Below are 16,497 nucleotides of genomic sequence, written 5' to 3'. Positions count from 1 at the left end.
GGTAACAGAAAGCTAAAACAAGAGGAAGGTTAAAGGAGGGCTCATATTTTAGGGCACCAAGGCAATCATTATTTTCTCTCGAGTGTTGAAAGATGGCATCTGATAACCATAAGACGTAACTGCACTTTTTGTCCATATAGATAAAAATAGTGTTCTGTATGAGATCTAGGGCTGCCAATTATGGCCAAAGTAATACCGTATTTTTCGGAGTACAAGTCGCTCCGAAGTATAAGTCGCATCGGCCAAAAATGCATAATAAAGAAGGAAAAAAACATATATAAGTCCCATTTTTGGGGGAAATGTATTTGATAAAACCCAACACCAAGAATAGACATTTGAAAGGCAATTTAAAATAAATAAAGAATAGTGAACAACAGGCTGGATAAGTGTACGTTATATGAGGCATAAATAACCAACTGAGAACGTGCCTGGTATGTTAACGTAACATATTATGGTAAGAGTCATTCAAATAACTATAACATATAGAACATGCTATACGTTTACCAAACAATCTGTCACTCCTAATCGCTAAATCCCATGAAATCTTATACGTCTAGTCTCTTACGTAAATGAGCTAAATAATATTATTTGATATTTTACGGTAATGTGTTAATAATTTCACACATAAGTCGCTCCTGAGTATAAGTCGCACCCCAAACTATGAAAAAAAACTGTGACTAATAGTCCGAAAAATACGATAATTAAGATTATTGTTATCAATAAGAAATCTTGACAACTGATTGTAAGGCAAAGCAGTGTTGGGCGCTTGGCTCCGTTTACTCCGAGGGGAAAACTCTGCAGCAAAGTCTGTGTCGTTGGTCCGCCATGGTTACCAAGCCAAACGACGCTAGTGCGCATACGCCTGATTTTGTGTTGCCGAAAACGCATTAATAAATGACGGTTTTTCTGTAATTAAAAAAATAGACGGTATTACCAACCGTCTGGAATTTTAGCTCAAATTATCATTATACCATTTACTGTTACATCCCTCGTCCAATAACAAGTAAAAAGTCAAGGGCGGTCACGGCAAGTTCGTGCCGCCGGTGTTGGTCAATTTTTTAGGGCATGATGGCAAATGATGAGGGCGGTTGCGGCAGTTGCCGCGGTTAAATTCGAGCCCTGCTGTAACAGTCCTCACAGGTTAAAAAACAGATTCTGACCACAGTTCTGGTTGTCCACGTTTCAAGCTAATGTTGAATTAGGATGAAACTTGACTGATCTGGGCAGATCAACTAGAAGGGTAAACACAGCGTGGCATTGACGACCAAACGCACCAAGCAGCCGGTGAGGTTGTCTCCATAGAGATGATGCTGCAGAAGGCAAGAGAGCCGGAGGAAGGGAAGGCAGTACTGCTGGAGGTTAAACTCGATGGACTGTGGAGACCACACACTGGAGCTCAGCTGGAAGGACGAAGAACAGTGACACTCGGTCAATAACTAACCGACAGCTTAGTGATAATAGCATGATAAATATATCTTGTAGAGATCTTAGTCAATCACTGTCTCGCTACAAAAGTGATGATTTATTGTTTGGGGGAAATAAAGAGGAGCCAAACAAATGTAGGTAATAGCAATTAGAGTGGAATCTCTCACCATTGTGTTTTCCGTGTCCACTGCATAGACGTTGCTGCTGTTGGAGAACTCACTGATAATGTGACTCAGCAGCGCTTCAGAAGACATGCCTGCATTTGCAGCAGCCTAAAAATACAAACACCAATGGAAATTAGTTTTACAGGAACTAAAAATGTTATATTTTTGCATCCACAATAGCCTTCCAACAAGGACGTTTTCTTAATGTGTCTGACTTCTTAAAAAAAAAAAAGCATGCTTGACAAAATAAATGACAGCATATATAAACAACCATAATTGTTATGTCTAACTTGTTAATCAACTATGAAAGATTCTTGAATATAAAACAGCAAAAGCATATTGTCGGGGTGCATTTTAAAAAGCCTTATTTACCAAACTATGTGTTGTTTGTTGTGATACCGACTATTCAATGCTTTCGAATCACAAGACTGTTTCAATTACGCTGACATTGACTGTGAGCTTATCAACACACTGAGCAGTCTTTACTGTGTGAAATAAATAAATCGATATTCCTAATCGAATCAACTAAATAGGAGCCATCCCAATTTTAGAAGGAGATCACTTTCCCAAATGACGGGTTAAATGAAAAGGAAAGCGGGGAAAATATCTTCTCAAGAAAAAATCTAAGTTAAAAGTAGGGGTGTAACGGTACGTGTATTTGTATTGAACCGTTTCGGTTCGGTTCGGAGGTGTACCAAACGAGTTTCCACACGAACATATTAAGTAGCCGCCTAAGCTAAAGTCTTAACAAGCTGCTCCACTTTGTTCTGCCTCTGTCTCTGTCAGTACTCGACACAGCACCCAGCATTGTCCCACCCACACAACCATCTGATTGGTTACACACAGAGCGGTAACAGCCAATCAGCAGTGCGTATTCAGAGCACTGCTGATTGGCGACTGTCCAGGGTGTACCCCGCCTTCCGCTCGATTGTAGCTGAGATAGGCTCCAGCGCCCCCCGCGACCCCAAAGGGAATAAGCGGTAGAAAATGGATGGATGGATATTCAGAGCGGTAACAGCCAATCAGCAGTGCGTATTCAGAGCGCATGAAGTCAGTGCTTCAGCGTCGAGCAGGTAGGTGTTTAGCAGGTAAGCATCAGGCTGCGGACTCTCCCCAAATTATAATAAACACCTCCCAGTCAACTACTAGTAACATCACTATGAGCCCGTTGACGTTCTAGAAATATAAACGGCAGCTCAGCTCGCTCGCAGTCCTTGAGGTGAAGGCTAATTAGCTTTTAGCGTAACGTTAGCTCATGTTGCGGTGTGTGTGTGTGTGTGTGTGTGCGTGTTACGGACGGCAAAGCCCTGTCTGTCTGTTATTTCACTTTACCTTTTTCTGTGTTGATTGAGCTGTGTTGAAGCAGCAAAAAAGGACATTATGTTAAATGAAGAGTTTCTGTCTCTGATAGTTGATATAATAATGTAACTGCATCATAAAGCCTACATGAACTCCATGGTGTTCAGGGATGACTAGTCTCTCCTATTGCTATTGTACTATTTTTTCAGCTATAGTTACATTATCATTAGTAATGTAGCAGCTTAGTTTTGAATGGCAGGGTCCCTGCTATCACATGTTGATAAAAATATAACATTTACAGGCTTCCCAAATGCTGTAATAAATTAAGCATGATGAGTTGACTTGAAGCTGTTTACCGTAATGTTGCACTTTTAATATATAGAAAAAAAGTAGTGTCATTTTATTTAATCTGAGCAACAATTTGAGGCAGTTTAATTTTGATTAACGTGGGCAGAATTATTATAGTGTTCCCAATGTTAAAAGGATAAAGCCATTTTTTACAAATTTGGTAAATAACCCAAAAATGTATATTTTGTTGTTTTTTTACTGTACTGACAATGAACCGAACCGTGACCTCTAAACCGAGGTACGTACCGAACCGACATTTTTGTGTACCGTTACACCCCTAGTTAAAAGTAATGTCAGCCTAATAATAATGTAGTAGATGTTATCGGGCACTGTCTCCTGAATTTATTACATCTCGAACAGAAAGGTCATCATGTTCTCAGAGACCATGACAGAGCATGCATGATAGCCTTAAAGGTTTTCAGATCTAATGAGGCGCAATCCCGAACAAAATACTACTCAAGTGGTCCCAGCATCCTTACACCCACTAGAACAAGCACTTTTTAACTATACTTGCTCAATCTAACAAAATCCAATTGTATTTATGTTAATTTACAGTAGTGTAAAACTGCACTGCATTTTTCACTATAATGAACCTCACTACAATTAAATTACATTGTTTAGTTATTAATTAAGAAGACTGGGCTTTATCATTTGTAGGTGTACCCAAAGAAGTGTCCAGGAAGTATATGTGGATGTCAGTAAGTAGGTAAAATATGAACAATAATCTGCAACAAACAGGTAGTATATTAATAATTCTACACAACAGTGCTAAACGTGTCTTCCCATATAAAATCAGCTTGCTGGGCGGTTGGGTTGTACAAAAGGAAGATCTGCAAGCATTCATCACACTGAAAATAAAAGAATATAAAACAGCAGTCTTATCGCATTTGCTCTCCTTTGTCAAAAATGTAGAGAACACCAAAAGTTTCATCCTTCTTAAAACTGCATTATGATCAATAAAAATCATAAAAGATGTGTGTTAATGTCTGCATCATCATTTATGATTGTTTACTGGGTTGATTTTACATGCTTATTATAGATGGAAGCAACCTACTTTAGGGGAGGGGTTCACCTATTTGTCGTTTGACATTCAAGCAAGCCGCTCACTAATTCAGATTTAATTGGGTGAAGACAAATAGCCAATTAATGCAACACTATAGCAGTCACATTTTTCCAGATAATAAAGATCGATACTGTCGCCTGTGGAGAGAACATAAATGAAAATGGTAAATGGCTTCATTCATCTCAATACCAGGTCATAAATAAATTATTAATAGAGATTGTAAGATGGATACAGGGAGGCAGGACTAAGTATGTATGGAGAGCAGGACACAAGCCCATTTCTGGACAAAATCTTAGATTGTGTTCAAATCTTGATTTGTAGAAAACACCCTTTTACCTTTTTGATTGCCCCAGATGTGTTCCAGGCCTGCCTTTCTTCTGGGCTCATCTTGGTTGAGAGGGCAGCCAGAGCCTGGATGAACTGCAGGTTGTACAGCATCTTCACCAGACAGGTAAAGTGCTCTACAGGTGAAAGACATGGCCAAACAGTCACATAACAGTCAAGATGAATGTGAAATAGCACTTTAGGATTCTACAAAGGTGGCTGTGCATCCATGTATTTTTTTTTCCTTTTAACTAAGGCCATCGTGGTTTAATTTATATACAAGTAAAACAAAAGTCACAATAAAATGAGTTGTGTCTGTTCAGTCATTATGGATCATTAGTTATTGGATTATGAGGATGGCATATGGCATACCCATCTGCTATTTAAAACGAAGAAAGAAAAAATAAAACTTTCTAATTCATCTAGAATTTCTGCTCGTCCTTGAAAACGGTCAATCAAACTGAGGCGGTAATGAAATGAGTCATTAAACATGACTGCAGCCTGTCAGCGAGCTCTTTAGGTGGTCTATGAAGGAGATACTGCGACAAGCTCAAGAAGGACACACCAAGGAGTTAGAGAACAGACGTGTAGGCTGTACAAGTATCTGTCTTCTGGTCTGGGTGGAACAGAAAAAATATACTGCACAGGAGCACACTAATCACATTGCTTTATCACAGATCAAAGAAGGACCAGATTCGATGTTTACCTTGCATTTGTTTACAGTTTACACACGTACAGGTGTAGGTAATGTAATTCAGGGTGAGTGCATATCTTCTAGCAAAGAAAGACAAAACAAGTCATATCACACCTCAGGCTGCTGCTCGCAAGAGTTTAAAAATATAGGATCTAATAGACAACTGTTGGAATTCACTATTACTCTGACAAATTATGTTTTTATTTTATGTATAGTCTGAAAACAAATTCAAAATTAAAGTTGTTAGAAATTGCAGGTAGGGGAGAAAGCAACAATGAAATGATTGGTACAAGTACATCAGAGTTGCTCCTACAGTCTGGGACAGAACAAAAACAGCTGGCAGATATTTATAATTTTCCTGATACCTCTCCTGAAGGAATCAATAAAGTACTATCTATCTATATGTCAGGGATATTAACTAGGGCTCTGGTGTTTTTAAGGACTTTCGCCAAAAAAGTTAGTCAAATACCATTTCTATGACAGCACTCTCGTGCTTTTAAGAATCTGTTGCAAAAATGTGAGTCTTTCACAAGTTTCTGAACTAAACTTGCAGGCCAGGAACACCACTAGCAAAAGTAATTAAGTTGAAAAAATAGGCTCCAGCACCCCCCGCGACCCCAATAGGGACAAGCAATAGAAAATGGATGGACTGACTACTGAAATGACTACTGACTGCATCGGAAGAAACAAGCTTCAGCAATACCTTAGTTACCGGTACATAAAACACATTACGAAAAAAATGTAATTGCTAAATAGGAGGGGATTTAAAGGGGTGCCTTGAGGAACGCCTGAGTTATGAAAATACCAAGTTTGGACCCCGGTGTTCTATGTTTGATAGCAAGGTTACAATGTAAATGCAAGGATATTAACTAGGGTTCTGGTGTTTTTAAGGACTTTCTGCAAAAAAGTTAGTCCAATATTATCTATAAGACAGCACTCTAGTGTTTTTAAGAATGTGCTGCAAAAAAGAGAGTCCTTCACAAGTTTTTGAACTGAACATGCGGGCCACCAGTTGAATAACCCAAATGATGAAAAAGATAGGTACTAAAATGGAAGCTCGAGGAACACTACTAGTATAACTAATGAAGTTGAACAAATGACTACTGACTGCATCTGAAGTAAAAAAGATATAGCAAAACCATCCATCCATGTAACTGCTAAATGTAACTGCTAAAAAAGGAGGGGACTTAAAGGGGTGCCATCAGTTATGTAAATCCCAAATTTGGACCCCGGTGTTCTGTTTGCTAGCCAGATTAAAATGTAAATGCCAGGATCCGCCAAAGTTTTTACAATAGTCAAAGTTCCTCTATACAACAGGAGCACCCTAGGGTTTTTAGGAATTTGCTGCAAAAATGTTTGTCTCCCAAGTTTTAAACTGAACTCCGGGGCCGGTATGGTGTAATTACCGGGCCTCCAGTTAGACAGCCATAGTGCATGTGAAATGTAATGTCTTCCTAATCACTGAGATGTGAATTGCAGAGTGATGATGCAAGAACTGTACCTTTTCGCAAAGGCTGAGGCATGGTCAGCACAAAGATAATCAGCAAGGTAGGGACATCTCTAAACAACATGGGTACCTCAGGACTTTCCTCATCAAAACCACTGCAAAACAAGTAAAAGAGTATTAAAATAAACACAAAGTCCTACATCTTCATATATGTCAGATTTTTTTCATAAAGCTGAGGTCTATGTGCAAATGTTTCTTCCTAACAAAAACATATGAATCAATTATGTTTACTTAATGTATCCCGAGTTATAGCATTGTTATGAACCATTTTAAATAAAATGTCTTCTTCTGTTGACAATTAAACTGTGCTCTCTCCAGAGGCCTCAGAAGTTTTGAATGAGAGGTACTGCACTTAAGGAATAATACCCTCCATTACTAAAGCACTCAGCGGTTAATTCCACAGTGCACTGACGGAAAGCCTTTATGGATGGAGCACTCCACTCTGCTAAGACCACAGTGCACAGCATGGGCAGTAAAAAAAATATTCCTCTTCTGTTGAGCTATAAATAATAGTTGAAATGCATTTACTGCATGTAAAACATATCTCTGTGTTCTATTTAGATAGACTGGTTCATCTTGACTGCCTCAGGGTGTCAACGACACTGCTCCCAAAACCTCAACATAGTATTTTTAAACACCAAATGGCTCCTGTGAGAATACTGAATGCCTGTGAGCACTTTTAGCGTAACAAGCGTAAAAGCACCAGGAAGGAGGAGCTCTTTGTTTTTTATAGCAGCAACATGTCTTTAGACCATGATCATGCACAGAAGCACTCGGTGACTGAAAACAGAAAAGAGAGCAAAGCAATGTTCGGTGCATTCTAGAGCGAGGTGGACAACTGTGGGCTAAAGTGCTGCGCTGGTAGTGGATGTTCAGCACAGTTGTTCTCGGTACAGTGAATTAGACAGTCATTTTGCTCTCTGTGGAGTGCCCGGTAATTTGCCAGATGTAGCAATTACCGGTAGCTATGGAAACAGCGCATGGTTCCTTTTCTGAATTTAGCTCTTCTTTGTGTGGCGGAAACATTTTGTCATGGTGGCAGGAGGGTTGGTGTTTAAAGAAAGGTCCTTTGATTGCTCGTTGATGATGTGAGGGAGCAACAGGATGGTGGGGAGAGGAGGTTGTGATGTTGGTGGGGGCTTTAAAAAAAAAAGAAGAATGCCACTCACTCTGCCTCTTTGTTTTGTGTAAGTTGAGTCAGCTTGGTCCATGGGTTGTAGGCTGAGTCAATGCTGTACAGACGCATGTGCATGGCCAACACGTGGAACAACTGGTCTGAATGAGAGGAGGAAAATGTTATTTTACTAAATTATCCGATAAGCAAGATGTAGTTTAAATAGCTGCAACCTTGGTGGTTTGACTATGACCAAAATAGTATCCCAAAGCAACAGTATATAGGGCCATATGTGATAGGCAACCCTGTAACTGCACAACTACCGTCACGTCGTGCTTCAAATACTTTAGTACGTGGCTGATTTTTTAAGCATATTTTTAGCCTAAATTGAGTCTTGTATACAGTACAGACCAAACATTAGGACACACCTTCTCATTCAATGCGTTTTCTTAATTTTCATGACTATTTACATAGAAGATTGTCACATCAAAACTATGAATGAACACATGTGGAGTTATGTACCGGTACTTAACAAAAAAAAGGTGAAATAACTGAAAACATGTTTTATATTCTAGTTTCTTCAAAATAGCCACCCTTTGCTCTGGTTACTGCTTTGCACACTCTTGGCATTCTCTCCATGAGCTTCAAGAGGTAGTCACTTGAAATGGTTTTCACTTCACAGGTGTGCTTGAAGCTCAAAGAGAGAATGCCAAGAAAAGCAGTAAACAGAGCAAAGGGTGGCTATTTTGAAAAAAATAGAATATAAAACATATTTTCAGTTATTTTACCTTTTTTTGTTAAGTACATAACTACACATGTGTTCATTCATAGTTTTGATGTGACAATCTACACTGTAAATAGTCATGAAAATAAAGAAAACGCATAGAATGAGGAGAAGGTGTGTAGTATTTGTCTTATTTTCTATTATTATGTTGTTGCGATCGATAAAGATATTCACCAAGCAGGAATTTTGTTTTCGGGTTAAGGGTGACAATAACAACAACACAGCGACTAATCTTCACCGCAAGTTGGCCAACTTTTGACAGTACAACTTTTTTACGCACTTTTTTTATCTTCAACACCTGCCTCATCAATAACAGATCACATCGGTGAGCCTTTGGGGCGAGCAACAGCAGGACATAGCAGGACACGGCACGCCACTTAATGACTGCTATCAGCTATCATCAGCGAAAGCTAAGTAGAGATTAACTCTGTTGATTCAAGGATGCACTTTGTCTTTAACATATATAATGCAACCCCATATGACATTGGTGAGTCTTGTGAGCCAGGTGGAATGACAACGCACGACATGCAATGCTAACAACACAGCTAATGGTCGTGGTTACCTTAACTGTCAAGTTGACCAAGTTTTTTCAGTCAGCACATGGAAGCCCAATTCTAAATTAGAGGGATTATCCAGGCTGTGATTAAGTACTTCCACATCGTGGCCATGTTGTAGTTGGCTATAGCAATGATGCTTTGAGGGAACCTTCAGCCTACCGGTGAGTACAGTAGATCACATTCAAGGCTAGTATATTGGAATATACGAGTGTAAAGGTGACTCAGTGGGTCTTATTTCATGTTTAAAGGGATCAAATAATGTTAAAAAAAAAACATATTTAAAATGTCATGAACAGTTTTTATGCTCCAACTATGAAAATATTCAATTATAAATAATAATCCTACTTTGTGGATATTTGTTCACTACAGTATGGTCTGGAACCAATTAGCCACGATAAACAGACAACTACATTTATAAAATCTATATACAGCAATATATTAGGTCTAAAACACATTAACCTATGTTTCCAATATCTGCACATCTTTAACACCATAATCAAAATCAACAATAATGATAACAAATGTGAACACTGAAACCAATTACAGTACTTCCAGTAATCCTAAGTTTTTTTTTATAGGAAATAAGAAAGAGGGATGTTCAGTGGTTGGAGCAACACTGCCCTCCACAGATATATTTAGGCACAGCCAAAGAAGTACACCGTTAATTCCAATGCAGATCTTGCACTCTTCTTTTATCAGTGCCCTTTTGTCAGGAATATTTAACATATGTATAGGACTATTGTGTTTTGTTGGAATAAATCAATCATACTAATTATACTACAGCCACTACAATATGCATAACAGCAAAGAGCTATGGCATGGCAAGTGAACTGACAAAATCAGCCATGTTTAATAAAAAGCCTAAACCGGATTAAAACAACATGTAAGTAAGCTTTATGTGAATAAAAGATAATGACTATTTTAAAGAGTTTTTACAATGTTACTTTATGCACCTATTTCCACAAAGTGATGCATCGTCAGGAGCAGCAGGAGATTTCTTGCCTAAAGACAGAATAAGGCCCTGTCTAGGCGGTTATGTTTTTTGCTGGGCAGAAAACACGGTGTCAAATTAACAAGTCACATCCAGACGGAAACAGATCACTGGATGAAAACTATGTAATACAATGCCTCACCAAGGGGCACTTTTAAGCAGACAGAGCCACTGGAAACTCCAAAAGTATCAAATAAAAAAGAGTGAATGCGCATAAAGTTTAGTAAGTAAAGTCTAGTTCTGGCTGGAGACGCTTGTGTCGTCCCACCCCAAATATTATATACCGGTACATTTTTGTCTGCCATGTTTTATATTGAACAAGTGCAAAGTTAAAGTACATATATGAAAAGTGGATGTGCACAATAGCTTTGTATAGCCACATACTTCATCAGAGACAAGACAAAAATAGTTCATTAGCATTAAAGCAATAGACACACAAAACAGCATGTTCCCAGTCAGGCTTACTAAAAGCACTGAATACTGTGTCGAATTCAGCATCACAGCTAGTTGTTGGGCAAAATACAATACACGTTATGGCACCACTGAAACTAAAATTGTTTAGATAAAATTTCCGCAGATGGTGACTGGGCTACATTCCTGACCCTAGGAGTAATGCAGATATTTGCACACATCCTGTGTGTTTCAAAGCACCCCCAACAGATTCATACAGTTACAATTAAAGTACACCTGTCAGTTACCCTCAAATCAAGAAGACTGAATACTAGTGCATACCAACTGAGTACATGTGTGCATGACTACATGGTTAATGTAGCTGAGAAAAATGTCAAGGCTTGAGTGTAAAATCTCCTTACAGCCACTCAGCGTTGACAGCCCATTTCTCTGCAGCAGCCTCAACTTTGACAGGTTAATTTCCACACTAAAAATAGAATGGGAGGCAGTCACTCATCTGCCCACTTCACCTGCAGGAATATTACCTATTGACTGAATGTGTAGATCTAACCCGTTACTATGTATGCTTGTAACGATGCAAAGATTCAAGCTTGTAAGCCAAGACCACCTCTACCCCCTCCCAGTTGCAGTATATGACCTTGTCGGCCATGACACCTGGGCCATCAGTTAAGATAGCATCTATCCTTGACTGCTATTGTTAATGGACCTTTTGTTTTCTTTTGTTTTTTTATGGCTCTGGAGTGACACGGATGGATGAGTTGGATCTCACGATCTGACAATTTGTTACAAAGGCAAAAGCCAGGGGGGATTGATGTACAACCATATTTGCCATCATTATTGTCATTCTATTGTGTTTGTTGTATAATAATCAAATATGTTCTCTTTAAGTTCTCGTTTTGTTTTAAATGACCTTTACGTGTACTGAATAATATCATATTCATTTGAAAGAGACAGATGCAGACTTTATTTGTTTAGACACATCAACAGAGGGTATGCATAAATACTTACTCAGACATGAGCGCTTGGCAGCTGCACTGGCCCCGCCACAACAAAGGTTTCCTCCCCGGTGCACAAGTTCTAATTCCAGGTTGGTCCTGAAAAGAGAGAGCCCGAGAGAGTGAGAAAGGGAGAGAGAAAGAGAATATACTAGTAGAAACAATCTTTATGGTTTCTTTCCATTACATTTCTCAGAGTGCTTGGATGTTCTCATCGCCTGCAATAAAGAACCCACTTGCAAGACATAAACAACAGACAGTGTTGGATCATTTGGCCAAACAGTTGACCATGATGGAACAATTTCAACAGGAAGTATTTTATGGTTTTTTTTTTTTTTTGCAGTATTTCCTCCAAAAAAGCTCATTGTTAATTTTTCTTGCCAAGTGTACAATAAAAGCCAATTGGTACTCCACCAATAACCAAAGAGGGAAGCACTTAACCCAAACCTTTAACAGTACATAGATGCTGACAATTGATAGGCACTACTAAAATAAAAGTGATCTGTACACATCTCTTTCCACTAGCCATTTCTTTCGATGAGGGCAAATCCTTGGGTTTCCTGAGAGGGTGGCGGGGTGGGGTGTGGGGGGGGGGGGGGGGGGGAGCAATTTCACATAGATAATACAGCTACAACCAAGCTCCATCTGGCTTTTGCTGATAAGAGCACCCCTGTGACAGAGGAATATTCCACTTCTTAGGCAATTTGCGCTATTCATTGAACTTCAGAGAGCCTACCCATACGCACACTTAAGGAATTGTATTCAGGGTGAAGGGCTGAGAGGACCATGGCATTGGGTGAGCAAAATATTACACTTAAAAAAAGGCAGAGACATTTTTTTGGAATAGAACAGAGACCAGACAGGGAGCCCAAGGTCAATCGGAAGTGACTAGTTAGCAGATGGTGGGAAGGCAGACATAAATACTAACTTCCTCAAATAAGGAGGGGTTTACAGAAAACAATGTGCTCACCAGTTCTACAATTACCCATTTAGAAAGTGAAATAGTACAAATGATAGAGACCGCTAAGTGAGATGCCTTATAATGCTACTAGTGTTTATACATTTGCAGAAAAGTTTAAATAAAAAAAAGAATCACCATTAACCAAACCCAACAGTTTTGTGAAGAAAGAAAACCATGCGCACTCAGCCACAAAATTAGGTACACTTTGTATTTAAGTAATAGCAGTTTTACAACAATACCTACCATTAAATCCATGAATCACTCACAGTGGAATTAAAACCTAATAATTATCTTTGTAAAAGAAGAACTTTTGATAGGCCTCTTGTATTAATCCCATTAGTGTGCAACATTTGGGTATCAAGTTTATCGAAGGCAGGTTTTATTGAATGTCACTTCTGTATCAAAGGCGTTAACCGTGCAGACATACAGATATCTGGGCGATATGAGAAAGAAATCATATCATATTTTCTTCCATAAATAAAATCACTATTTTTGTCATGTCTAAATGTTAGATTGCTAATAAGTGAAAGTGAAGACATCAGAAGGTTATTTTTGATTGAATGTATTTTTTTTTTTGTCAGGGGTTGAACATGACAGAGCTGAAGAACTTGATACAACTGTTTCAGATAACGTACGGTATCTTACGGTATAATATTTACACACACTGCCGATATTATTTCACAAATGTCATTTTGCTCAATTTATGGCTATATGCATGTTATTACTATTAAAGCTATTGTTTAAATCAGTGATTCTCAAACTGTAATACTACAGCGGGCTCCACTTAGTGGTACACCAAATAATCACTTTAAGTGACTAGTAACTTTATTTCCTATATTCAAACTGTTAAAACTGTGTGTAATGTTACAGTGGGCAAAAATATTAATTACCGGTATATTTGTTTATTAAAACCTCAGCTTAGTTTTAATGAATACTTAGGCCTACTCGGTTACTGTGTTTTGATGTTGTCATTATGGTGGTACATGGAGAGCCAAGTGTTTTCTGAGGTGGTACTTGGGGAACCACTGGTTTAAGTTAAATATACACAAGTGGAAGGCTGCCCTGTACGCACATACACCAACGCTGCGTTAGACACAAGAACACTGATTTGCATTATACAATGTGCAACATTATCTCATGTTTTAAGCTTTATCTAACGACAAAACATGAAGTTATTTAAAAAAGCCAAAAGCAGTGAAATTGTCACGTTGTGTAAATGGTACATAAAAAGAGAATACAGTGATTTACAAATCCTTTTCAACTTATTTTCAATTGTGGGCCAAGACAAGATACGTAACGCTCGAACTGGAAAACTGTTATTTTTTGCAAATATTAGCTCATTTGGAATTTATTGCCTGAAACATGTTTCAAAAAAGCTGGCACAAGTGGCAAAAAAGAGTGAGAAAGTTGAGGAATGCTCATCAAAGACTTATTTGGAACATCCCACAGGTGAACAGGCTAATTGGGAACAGGTGGGTGCCATGATTGGGTATGAAAGCAGCTTCCATGAAATGCTCAGTCATTCACAACCTTTGTCAACAAATGCCTGAGCAAATTGTTTAAGAACAAAATTTCTCAACCAGCTATTGCAAGGAATTAAGGGATTTCACCATCTACGCTCCGTTATATCATCAAAAGGTTCAGAGAATCTGGAGAAATCACTGCACGTAAGCAGCAAGGCTGAAAACCAACATTGAATGCCCGTGACCTTTGATCCCTCAGGCGGTACTGCATCAAAAAGTGACATTGGTGTGTAAAAGATATCACTACATGGGCTCAGGAACACTTCAGAAAACCACTGTCAGTAACTACAGTCGGTCGCTACATCTGTAAGTGCAAGTTAAAACTCTACTATGCAAAGCAAAAGCCATTTATCAACAACACCCAGAAACGCTGCCGGCTTCGCTGGGCCCGAGCTAATCTAAGATAGACTGATGCAAAGTGTAAAAGTGTTCTGTGGTCTGACGAGTCCACATTTCATATTGTTTCTGGAAACTGTGGACGTTGTGTCCTCCGGAACAAAGAGGAAAAGAACCATCCACATTGTTCTAGGCACAAAGTGTAAAAGGCAGCATATGTGATGGTATGGGGGTGTATTAGTGGCCAAGGCATGGGTAACCTACACATCTGTGAAGGCACCATTAATGCTGAAAGGTACATACAGGTTTTGGAGCAACGTTATCATGGACGCGCCTGCTTATTTCAGTAAGACAATGCCAAGCCACGTGTTACAACAGCGTGGCTTCATAGTAAAAGAGTGCGGGTACTAGACTGGCCTGCCTGTAGTCCAGACCTGTCTCCCATGGGACGGCATGGCGCAGTGGAAGAATGGCCGTGCGCGACCCGAGGGTCCCTGGTTCAATCCCCACCTAGTACCAACCTCGTCATGTCCGTTGTGTCCTGAGCAAGACACTTCACCCTTGATCCTGATGGGTGCTGGTTAGCGCCTTGCATGGCAGCTCCCTCCATCAGTGTGTGAATGTGTGTGTGAATGGGTAAATGTGGAAGTAGTGTCAAAGCGCTTTGAGTACCTTGAAGGTAGAAAAGCGCTATACAAGTACAACCCATTTATCATTTATCATTTATTAAAAATGTGTGATGCAATATGAAGGCTAAAATATCAGAAGGGAGACTGTTGAACAACTTAAGCTGTACATCAAGCAAGAATGGGAAATAATTCCACTTCAAAAATGTGTCTCCTCAGTTCCCAAACCTTCACTGAGTGTTGTTAAAAGGAAAGGCCATGTAACACAGTGGCCAAAATGCCTTTTTTGCAATGTGTTGCTGCCATTAAATTCTAAGTTCATGATTATTTCAAACAAAAAAATAAGTTTCTCAGTGTGAACATGAAATATATTGTCTTTGTAGTCTATTCAATTGAATATAAGTTGAAAAGGATTTGCAAATCATTGTATTCTCTTTTTATTTACCATTTACACAACATGACAACTTCACTGGTTTGGGGTTTTGTAATATATCACTATACAGATGCAAAGATTAGATTTATTGGGCAAAACACATCCAGAAGTGATGGCATATCGCCATTAGATAGATGCACGACCCCAAAAAGGGACAAGCGGTAGAAAATGGATGGATGGATGTTACCCTTAACAAATAAAAACATTGTCTACTTTACGCTAAAAACAAGACAACATTCATACTTATTCAAACTATAAACTAACCTCTGACATGTCTCAAAGTTAATTGTGAGTATTTTACAGGTTTTGATGGATATAATTCCTCCTATCCCCAGTATTTAAAGCCGCTAACATCACACACTTCACCAGGCTAAGTCCCATGACAGAGAGAGCTCTTTTTCACTTTGTTAGTGTTGATGTTGCTGTAGCGGTCTTTAGCAGGCTGGTCAAATGTCTTTAAGAATGGGGACAAATTAATACAAAATTGTCTGTCATTACAATCGAAGAAAATGTTTTTTGCGGAATTTTATCGGTATTGTTTTTTCGCCCAGCCCTCTGCAGACACATATTAAAGTAAACAGAGGACATCATTAAAAATGTGTCTGCCTAATAGACATAAATTCCCACAAGCAGTCTTCACAGATTATTAAAGTTAAAGTAAAGTAAAGTACCCATGATTGTCACACACACACTAGGTGTGGTGAAATTATTCTCTGCATTTGACCCATCACCCTTGATCACCCCCTGGGAGGTGAGGGGAGCAGTGAGCAGCAGCGGTGGCCGCGCCCGGGACTAATTTTTGGTCATTTAACCCTATTAGTGAAGTGAAGTAAAATATATTTATATAGCACTTTTATCTAGTGACTCTTTTGATTGATTGATTGATTGAGACTTTTATTAGTAGATTGCACAGTACAGTACATATTCCGTACAATTGACCAC

At 38.9% G+C, this 16,497-nt stretch overlaps 1 protein-coding gene across 2 annotated transcripts in view; it reads right to left on the bottom strand.

The window, feature by feature from the left end:
• The window catches only part of ubr3 (ubiquitin protein ligase E3 component n-recognin 3), a 71,204-nt gene that overhangs the window by 8,512 nt on the left and 46,195 nt on the right, over positions 1-16,497 (bottom strand). For both annotated transcript variants that reach the window (XM_061971647.1, XM_061971648.1), the window contains exons 30-35: positions 11,690-11,775; positions 7,994-8,099; positions 6,819-6,919; positions 4,636-4,760; positions 1,593-1,697; positions 1,275-1,400 (exon numbers count right to left, since the gene is read on the bottom strand). In XM_061971647.1, coding sequence (XP_061827631.1) covers positions 1,275-1,400; positions 1,593-1,697; positions 4,636-4,760; positions 6,819-6,919; positions 7,994-8,099; positions 11,690-11,775 — 649 coding nt within the window. The remainder of the gene's footprint in view (positions 1-1,274; positions 1,401-1,592; positions 1,698-4,635; positions 4,761-6,818; positions 6,920-7,993; positions 8,100-11,689; positions 11,776-16,497) is intronic.

The sequence above is a fragment of the Nerophis lumbriciformis genome, linkage group LG13, assembly GCF_033978685.3.
Source record: "Nerophis lumbriciformis linkage group LG13, RoL_Nlum_v2.1, whole genome shotgun sequence".
NCBI lineage: Eukaryota > Metazoa > Chordata > Actinopteri > Syngnathiformes > Syngnathidae > Nerophis > Nerophis lumbriciformis.
The sequence above is the reverse complement of the archived record's forward strand: the minus strand, read 5'-3'. Positions and strand labels throughout refer to the sequence as shown.